This window comes from Triplophysa dalaica, chromosome 17 (genome assembly GCF_015846415.1).
Source record: "Triplophysa dalaica isolate WHDGS20190420 chromosome 17, ASM1584641v1, whole genome shotgun sequence".
In the NCBI taxonomy this organism is placed as follows: Eukaryota; Metazoa; Chordata; class Actinopteri; order Cypriniformes; family Nemacheilidae; genus Triplophysa; species Triplophysa dalaica.
In genome coordinates, this window is record NC_079558.1 from 9666505 (window position 1) to 9676282 (window position 9778).

At 36.5% G+C, this 9778-nt stretch overlaps 1 protein-coding gene across 1 annotated transcript; it reads left to right on the top strand.

Moving 5' to 3' along the window:
• The first annotated feature begins 4000 nt into the window (after positions 1 to 4000).
• ercc4 (excision repair cross-complementation group 4) lies at positions 4001 to 9549 on the top strand. Its single transcript, XM_056771357.1, has 11 exons — positions 4001 to 4419; positions 5123 to 5303; positions 5393 to 5588; positions 5667 to 5874; positions 6399 to 6579; positions 6674 to 6796; positions 7294 to 7401; positions 7478 to 8021; positions 8130 to 8222; positions 8323 to 8435; positions 8514 to 9549. Exons 1-11 carry the CDS (start codon positions 4243 to 4245, stop codon positions 9245 to 9247), a joined length of 2658 nt encoding a protein of 885 aa, XP_056627335.1. The 5' UTR covers positions 4001 to 4242; the 3' UTR covers positions 9248 to 9549.
• Positions 9550 to 9778: the final 229 nt, after the last annotated feature.

Sequence of the window (9778 nt, forward strand, 5' to 3'; positions counted from 1 at the left end):
ATTTTTAGTATATTCTAAGCATTTTTATATTGTTTTAAATTTTTGTTTCATTTTTAACTGCCTTTTTTGTTTGGTCATTTGCTTTGGTTACATTGCTTTTGTTCATTGTTCATTTTTGCTTTTTTGTTTTTAGTAACCTTTAAGGGATATTTCACCCTCTCATCATTTACTCACCCAAAGGTTGTTCCAGACCTGTATACATTTCTTTGTTCTACTAAACACAAAGGAAGATATTTGGAAGAATGTCAGGAACCAAACAGATCTCATTCCTCATTTATTGCCATAGTAGATAATATAAAAACTATGGGAGTAAATGGGGTATGAGATCTGTTTGGTTACATTCTTCCAAATATCTTCCTTTTTGTTTAGTAGAACAAATATACAGGTTTGAAACAATCTGAAGGTGAGTAAATGATGACAGAATTGTAATTTTTGGGTGAACTATCCCTTTAACTTATTTAAGTTTATTGCTGAGGCAACATTTCTCAGTGTTTCAAATAATATTTTTGGAGTATATTCTATTTTATTTTAATTAACAGAAATATTTGAAATCAACTATAAACAAAATACAAACTATAATAACCATGACTCACACTAGCCAGCTATAACACGACCCCTAATAAAAAAATCAACAAACAAAGAAATTCGCCATAATTTACATTTAAATTTAGTGCTTTAGCAGACACTTTTATCCAAAGTGACTTACGAATGAGGTTAACAATATAAGCAATTGGAACAACATAAGGACAACAAAAAGCCTAAATCCAGTAAAACTAGTCTGTAGTCCACCACAATTCACAGAGCTAAGATTTATTGTATGCTGCAGTTAGAACCCAGTGTTTTCTTACATGGTCCAAACTTTCTAAAGCAAAAACTTTATACAAGTGGGCACTTGAGTTGTCAGTCAGACTTTGGCAGTTTGATGTGCACTCTGCATCTGAACACTGTATTGCAGAGGGTTTGGTCAGTGAGTCATTTTCAGATGGAGGGCACATTAGCAAAGGTGGAGAGAACACAGGTCAAATGAGGAGATGCAGACACACACTACATCATTAAGATTAAGATGCCTCATTGCATTGCAAAATGATATAGTTTGTAAATGCCTGTCTGAGAGGCTAAAATCAAATGTTCAACCCAATAACAAGCTATATATATATAAATCCTCATACCTAATGGCCTAAATGTGACCTTATTGGTTAAGCTTGTGAGCTGTGTTATTAATTTAACATCTTTAATAAGCGTTTTGACTCATTTCAACATGAAAATGTAAACTAGCTTTATTATACAAGCGGAGGGATTGTATATTCTACAATTTATGTGAACATTCATCTCTTTTTGGTTCTTATTAAAATCTAGTAACTAATACGGATAATCTGTTGCCAGATTTTCTCACACTGGCATTGGTTTTCATATCCCTCTTCAATTAGATTACACACATAATATTTGGATTAATGAAAAGAAGGCAATATATTAAAACTTTTTTTGCACCAATGAGGTATGCACACAGGGCGTACCTCCCGTGTGGTACTTCCGCCAAAAATTCAGCCAGCCAAGCCACTTCCTCTCTCATGGCGATGAGGTAATTTTTTACTAAATGATAACGATATTGACATTCAAAAGAAAACATTAAAATTTCAGCAAACAGACGGCACTATACGGCTGAGCACATGGACGCAAAGTGCGCCAGATGTAACAGAGCTGGCTGAGATTTTAGCGAAGTACGTCATCGCCCCGTCGTGTGCATATGGTCAAAACCATTGGTAAGAACTTGAGTTATTCATCTTAAGGTTGACATTTGCACAGAATTGCCCATCTGCACCTAAAGCGACTGGCTTTCAAAGTGGTGATGGGAGCAACCATTTGGTATTTTAACAAAGACTCTAGATTACACATGGATCATTTGTCACTTTACTACAAACCCAGCTAGTTATTGTGTATCATTAAAGGTTCAAACAACTGAGAATGTTATCTGAGTGTTTATCTCACGAGGGTCACACTGTTATCACTGTTTCTTCATTTGGGGTTTTGCAAACTGAATATCAGGCAGTATGTGAACATTTTTAACTTTCATCCAAAACTTTGTGGTATAGCCTGTGGCGGTCACACAGCAGGTGTGATTTCTCAGAACATCTATTTCAGTGATATCTGTTAGTGGGAACATTTTAAGTGTGATATTCAAAACAGTTCTTTAGAGAAGCCGCTCTTTCGTATGGTATATGTATAATTTACATACTGATTCTGAATTACTCTTAATGGTAAGTTGAACATTTTGACTTTTTGTAATAAGTGACATATGTAACTCTGCAGCACCTCTTTGGAAATCCCTCTGAAACCCAGATGCTCCCTGAGCTGTCATCTTTTCGTGCTTTGAATATTCTTAAATACTTCTTGACATCTCCAGTCACTCCATGTTTACTTTCGATTACTGTCGTAGTCTTTATTGACATGATGGGCTTTGAGAATTGCTCATATTCAACTCTGCACCAAGTTAAACAAAAGGTCCCTTTCTTTTTCTTACAGATTCACCATTTGGTTTTTTATAGGTGTTCCATCCATGACCTCAAAAAAGCTGATTTTATCATTTTACTCTATGTGGTGGAATAGTGATAAGTGATATAGGCTGTTCAAGGTTTCCAGTCTTTTATCTCAAACAAGAAACCAAATCACTTGATGAATTAAGGGAACCTAGAATGCAGCAGAACTTTTTATACCATGGTCTGTTTGAATGCTCGATTCTGATTGGCTCGAAGGTGTATATTAAAACAGTTTAATGCCCGGACAGTTCCAGTCAGTTTGATCAACATTTGAAATGAATTGACAAAAAGAACTGTCATGTAAACCTATCTGATCCAAAAATTCCACTGTAAACATCAATAACAGCTGTAATTTGGCAAATGACCATGGTGGGTTAATCCACGGCTATCCTTGCATTAAAGGATTTTAATGCACTTCGTGTTAGGAGGTTCTTGGTCTCCACGTCGTGCATTAATGGATTAATACACGGCTAGCCGTGGATTATCCCTTACTTAAAACATATCTATAGCAAACAGGAAATAAGCATACCATTTTTTACCCACTGTAAATAATCCACTCTTTTATTTTGTTTTGGATTCAATTTTATTATATTTACAATGATTGAAAGCTTAAATTAAATATAGTCTCAGAGCACTTTTACCTATAGTCAGAGAATAACAACTTTAATATTTTTGTTATACATTTATGTAAGGATCCTGTGAGGCAGCAGATATAAAAAACTTTTTTTTAAAAATTCACCTGTTTGTACATCAATTCTGTTCATTTTGTTATTTTTGCTTAAGTAGGCCTATATTTTCTGTGTAACTGTGTTGGCTACAAAGTGAAAATGTTACTCTGCAGATTGATCTAAGTGTTCTTCAAAAACATGCTTGTGCACGTATTATTCTTCATAACAGCTCTCTAAACCCATTTCCTATTTATTTTTAAGCATGCCCCACTTATTCTGCAAGCACTCATACAGCATACTCTACAAACATAGAAGTGCTCTACTGCTCTCTCGAGGCCACTACACGACAATACATCCCATAATGTTTTGCATACATCTAATGTGGCTTTAATTTGTTCACAATAGCTATTCATGTTGAATCCGCAATTCAGCTCGGGCTTTTGCTAAAATATAATGTTAGCATTTACTTCAATAGATTCTGTTTACGGCAATAGAAAATACAAAAGATTAATAGGAACAATATTGAATCGTGAAATTATTTTATTAAAGTTAATAAAATAAATAGTAAATACATATGTCGCTTTCTTCATATAATTGTTTATTGAATACACCTTCAGTGAAATACATCCTCACAGTAAGGAAATGTTATCCCATGAATAAAACATACAATTAGTTATAAAAAAATGAAAATACGTATACGTCATTTTCCCTCACGTCTTTCCTCCAAAGCAGTAGGTGGCGCTAATATGGGTTTTGATGTCATACGCAGTAGGTCTTCTCAGCGGCAGCGCCGCAGAATCACGTGACACAACATAACTACTTTTTGAAACAGTAACGAAGACATAAAGAACTTGTATAATACGAAGGAACATAAAAGAACCTCATTATAAACATTTGTGGATTTCCTCGTTGTCGCAATAAAAGGCTAATTATGAATTTCCATAATCTAAGAATTGTTAATCCAGGGCTATCTGGCAGACATGCATGAATGAATATATCAACACTTGAAGGCTCGATCATCGTTGTAATCAAGCATCAAGATGGCGAGCCCTCTTCTGGAGTATGAGACGGAGATGTTTCTGAGTCTGTTCACCTCGGACGGGCTCCTGATCACATCTGAGGGTCTCGGTATTGACAGATTACTGCTACACTTTATGAAGCTGTATTCAGAGGAGGGCAGTCTGGTTCTGCTTCTGAACGCAACTACCCCTGAACAGGTAAAACAGACCGTTTCACGGTAAACGTTTACCATGTTATTGGATTGGATCACATCTAAGATAATAGTGGTGTTGTTGACATGTCAAGCAGTGACAGTAATGTGATTTGCTGTACTTGCCCTCACTATAGTAAACATAGTTAACTGTAGTAAAACCACAAATCTACAAGGTTTCACTTTAGTCACATATTTATATTTTTAAAATTCGTAGTAAAACCAGAGCAACCACAAGTTTACCATGGGTTAATTCCAGTAAAGCCTAGTTTACCTATTATATTTAGATCTAATCTTCAAACCGTAAAACACTTTATAATTTAGTTATTAAAAGGCAAAAAATAAATGTCGTAAATGCAAATAGCAAATGGTATTATTGGTATTAAATGGTAACCAAAAAACAAGTTTTTATTATTTATGTAAGTGTTTGTGTTTTAATAAAAAACTAACATTAAAACAAAAATGAGTAATATAATATTAAACAAAAAAATATATATATTTTAAATATTAATGAAAATTAAAAAAGCGAGTAAATATAGTGACCCATCACTGTTTAAAATGGAAAAACTTTAATAAAGAGACAGCAGTACTATTGTTGTGCTGGTTTGTATCTTTTTATGAATTATATTAACACTTTTTGACTGTATAATAAAAAAAATACTTAATTTGCGAGTTAAGATGAAGTGAATGTGTATGTCTGTATTTCACAGGAGTATTTCACAGAAAAGTTGCGAGCTGAAGGGGTGAGCCATCTTCCCCAGACCGTGACCAGCGATGTCCAGAGCAGTGAAAGATATAACGTGTACACCAGAGGAGGCGTTCTGTTTGTTACAAGTCGTATACTGGTGGTGGACTTCCTTACAGACAGAATTCCTGCTAATCTTATAACAGGTTAGCGGGGAGTCCAAAATGTATGAGTGTCCATTACACTCAAGTAACAAAGTTAATTTTGTTTATTGTGCTGGTGTTTACTTACACAGGAATCCTGGTGTACCGTGCCCATAAGATCATCGAATCATGTCAGGAGGCTTTCATTTTGAGACTCTATCGGCAAAAAAACAAGACAGGATTCATCAAGGCCTTTACAGATAAGGCGACGTCCTTCTCTTCTGGTTTCTGTCAGGTTGAGCGGGTGATGAGAAATCTGTTTGTGAAGAAACTCTTTCTCTGGCCAAGGTATGAACAATTTTCAGCAACAATCTACTTCACATATACTTGTTTAGGCATTATTCATAATGTGTTGCTGTCTGTTAGATTTCAAGCATCAGTCAACACAACACTGGACAAACACAAGCCGGATGTGGTGGAGTTGCATGTGTCTATGACTCCAGCGATGAGAGCTATCCAGAGCTCTATTATGGACATCATGAACGCCTGCCTGAAGGAGTTAAAGCGCTATAATCCCACGCTGGAAGCAGAAGATTTGTCGCTGGAGAATGCTCTGGGCACTTCTTTCGAGAAAGTGAGACAACCCCATATTCGTATGCTGTATCATAATGAACTGAAGATTTTATATTGGAATAATAGTTTAATGATTGCTTTTTAACGTACAGTTATTATGTACATTGCATTAAATTAATACAAAATAATATGTGTTTTTAGCACTAAACATATAGGGCCGGTTTCCTGTGCAGGGTTAAAGACTATTCCTAGACTAAAATAAATGAGTTGTCTAAACTGAAAACAGCTTGCACTGACATATCTTAAAATACATCAGTTCCATTGTTTTGTCTCAAAATGTATGGAAGTGATATTTTTTGTAAGGCATGTTTGTAAAACTACTTAAATGTTAACTAAGGACTAATCTTGATTTAACCTAATCCATGTCCAGGAAACGGACCAATAGGTTTGGTAAATCAAGTCTTGTTTATTTATAGAGCAAATAAAACAGACATGAACATGAAAAAAAATAAAATAAAAACATATTAAAGATACGTAAAGGAATCACAGAAGTTAATGATTGAGTTTTTGTGTTGATGTATTTAGATAGTCCGCCATTACCTCAACCCATTGTGGCATCAGCTGGGCTCCAGGACCAAATCTCTAGTTCAGGACTTGAAGATTTTAAGAACCCTTCTTCTCTACCTCACTCAGTACGATTGCGTCACATTTCTCAATCTGCTGGAGTCTTTGAGAACCAGCCAGAAAAGCTTTGGTAGTAATTCAGGTACAGTCTTCTATCCTTTTGCTCCTATTACACTTTATTACAAATTATGTAATTTTAACCAGATTTTTTGTCATGGTTTTCTGTTCACGATCAGGCTGGTTGTTCCTGGACTCTAGCATGTCAATGTTTGTAAATGCTCGCAGTCGGGTGTATCGCATTCAAGAGGCAAAGAAGAAACTGAAAGTTGGAGGGATTGAGCAAAAGCAAAGTGCAACAGGTTTAGTTGACCCAAAATTTAAAATTATAACATAATTTAGTCACACTCTTGTCATTTCAAACCAGTATTACCTTTTTTCTTCTGCAGAACACAAAAGAAGATATTTTGAAGGAAGTTGGTAACCGAACAGTGCTGGCACCCATTCACTTGCACTGGTTGTGGATTGTGGGTCCATACAATAGAAGTGAATGGGTGCCGGCGCTGTTCATTAGCAACATTATTCTTATAAAATATTGCATTTTTTGTTCTGCAGAAGAAAGAAAGTCATAAAGGAACAAGAGGGTGAGTAAATGATGACAGAAATGTCATTTTTGGGAGAACAATCGCCCATAAATTATAAAAACTGTACAAATAAGCAATTGAATTAAAAAATGTGTACAAATAAAATAAAGACTATCTTGCATTTTTGGCAACAATCGCATATCCTCAATTTGTTTCTACTTTTTGCATATCCTTTATGCATACTAAACATTTTTTCATTTTGTGTATTTCACTAGGCCCTTCAAAAAGAGAGCTTGTACTTGAGAAAAATCCCAAGTGGGAAGCTCTAACGGAGGTGCTACAGGAGATTGAGAAGGAGAACAACAGCTCTGAGCATGAACCAGGTAAAATAATTTTACAGACTACACTTTTCAATCCTTGCATTTACATGAATAATAAATTGAGTATGTTGTACACCAGGCCGTGTGTTGATATGCGCCAGTGATGACAGAACCTGTGCTCAGCTGAAGGAATATATCCAAAAAGGTGCAGATCACCTACTGAATCGCCTTTATGGCCGCACAATTGGAAAAGATGATACCCAGCCTGCTCTGATTATAAATGAGAAAGGTTGGCCAAGAAGAGCATCCGGTAAGATGAGCAAAGGAAAGAATGGGCAGCCAAAAAGAGCCAAAGCCAACTCTAAGAAACCTACAAAGATTGAGAAACAAGACGGAGCTGAGAAGGACCTGACTGGAAAAAGTGATGATGAAGGAGGACTGGTTGAAGTAGAGGAAGAGGAAGAAGAAGAGGTTCTACTAGATGTTTCTTCTGATGATTACTATGGGATTCTTAAAGAGCCACTGACAGTCATTCACCCATTGAAAGGATACAGTGACCCTTACAGTCTGACGCGGGTCTTGCATGAGGTTGACCCCATGTTTGTGGTTTTGTACGATGCAGAACTCAGTTTTGTGCGACAGCTGGAAATTTTTAAAGCCAGCAGACCAGGGCAACCTCTCCGGTGTGTATATTGATATGGACAAAATAAAAAGACACAATTTTATAATAATATTGTAAATGTATAATATGCAATATATTATAACTTTTTTATTTTTATATTCTTTTGCAGGGTGTATTTTCTTATATATGGAGGCTCAACAGAAGAGCAGAGGTACCTTACAGTCCTCAACAAAGAAAAACAAGCATTTGAGCACCTCATAAGGTTAGATCCACATCTCAGTCTGAGAAATTTAAGATTCTTCAGTGACATCAATATTTCTGTGCTGTCATTATATGAAAGCTATTTATTCTCTTTAATATAGGGAAAAAGCCAGCATGGTCGTGCCAGAAGAGAGAGAAGGTAGGGAGGACACCAACCTAGATCTCGCCCGCAGTCAGGAGCCCGCCACTGCTGCTACTGACACCCGCAAAGCAGGTAACTATATTATTCTGTTACTTTTTTTTACATTACTTCTATGAATTTCACACATATTAAAGTGTAATTTAAATTCAGGGGGTCGTGAAGAGGTTAAAGAGCCTCATCGAATCATAGTCGATATGAGGGAGTTCCGCAGTGAGCTTCCATCCCTTCTGCATCGACGGGGTCTGGACATCGAACCTGTGACTCTAGAAGTGGGCGACTATATTTTGACATCGGATATCTGCGTTGAGCGCAAAAGCATCAGCGATCTCATTGGTTCACTGCAAAGCGGACGTCTTTACACACAGTGCCTCTCCATGAACCGATTCTATCGTCAGCCCGTGCTGCTTATCGAGTTTGACCCAGCTAAACCTTTTTCCCTGGTGGCCCGGAGCGACCTGCGTCAGGAGATCTCCGCCAATGATGTCACGTCCAAATTGACCCTTCTCACACTTCATTTCCCTCGTCTGAGACTGCTCTGGTGCCCGTCGCCCCACGTTACAGCAGAGCTGTTCCAGGAGCTCAAACACGGCCGCGAGGAACCTGACGCTGCTGCGGCTCAGGCCATCACGGCGGAGTCGGATACTGTGATAGAGTCCGCAGATCTGTACAACCCCGGGCCGTACGACTTCTTGCTCCGAATGCCTGGAGTCAATGTGAAAAACTTTAAAAGTCTTCTAAAACATGCTTCCTGTCTGGCTAATCTTGTGACATTTAGTCAGGAAAAGCTAAGTGAGATATTGGGCAGTACCAGCAATGCAAGACAGCTTTATGAATTTATTCACAATCCAATGGATATAGTGCCTGTCCAGAGAAACAGGTTTTAAAGGAGCATTTGAATTTGTGGAGTAATCTCAGGTTTGTTTCAGATTTGGAAATTGTGCCAACAATTCAAGAATGTCTAGCTTTGAATTGTATTTATTATAAAATGCTTGTATCACGTGCATTGAATGAATTGCTATTGTATATTTTAAAAGCATTTAAGCTGTAGTTGTGTATTGAAGATAACAATGTTTAATGCAATTGTTTGCTGCCTCATTTTGTCTTTGAAAGTTTTTTGTAAGATGTTAAAATGATAGTGATTTAAATTAATTATTTTTGTGTGACTTTAAATAAAATGTTAATGTTATTGGCGCAGTCTTGAAAGCTCAATGCTAAGTAAAAGTCCCTTAAGGAAAGTCTTTACACCTATAAAAATGTATTAATTTTTCATATTTTTTTGGTCTATTTTTTAACATTTGTAAAACCATGGCTTTATTGCAAGAACCATGGTTGAACTGTGGATACTTTAGCATAATCATGGTTAATTTGAATTTATAATAGTAATGCTACGTTCCAGACAGCTCGGATTCAGCATA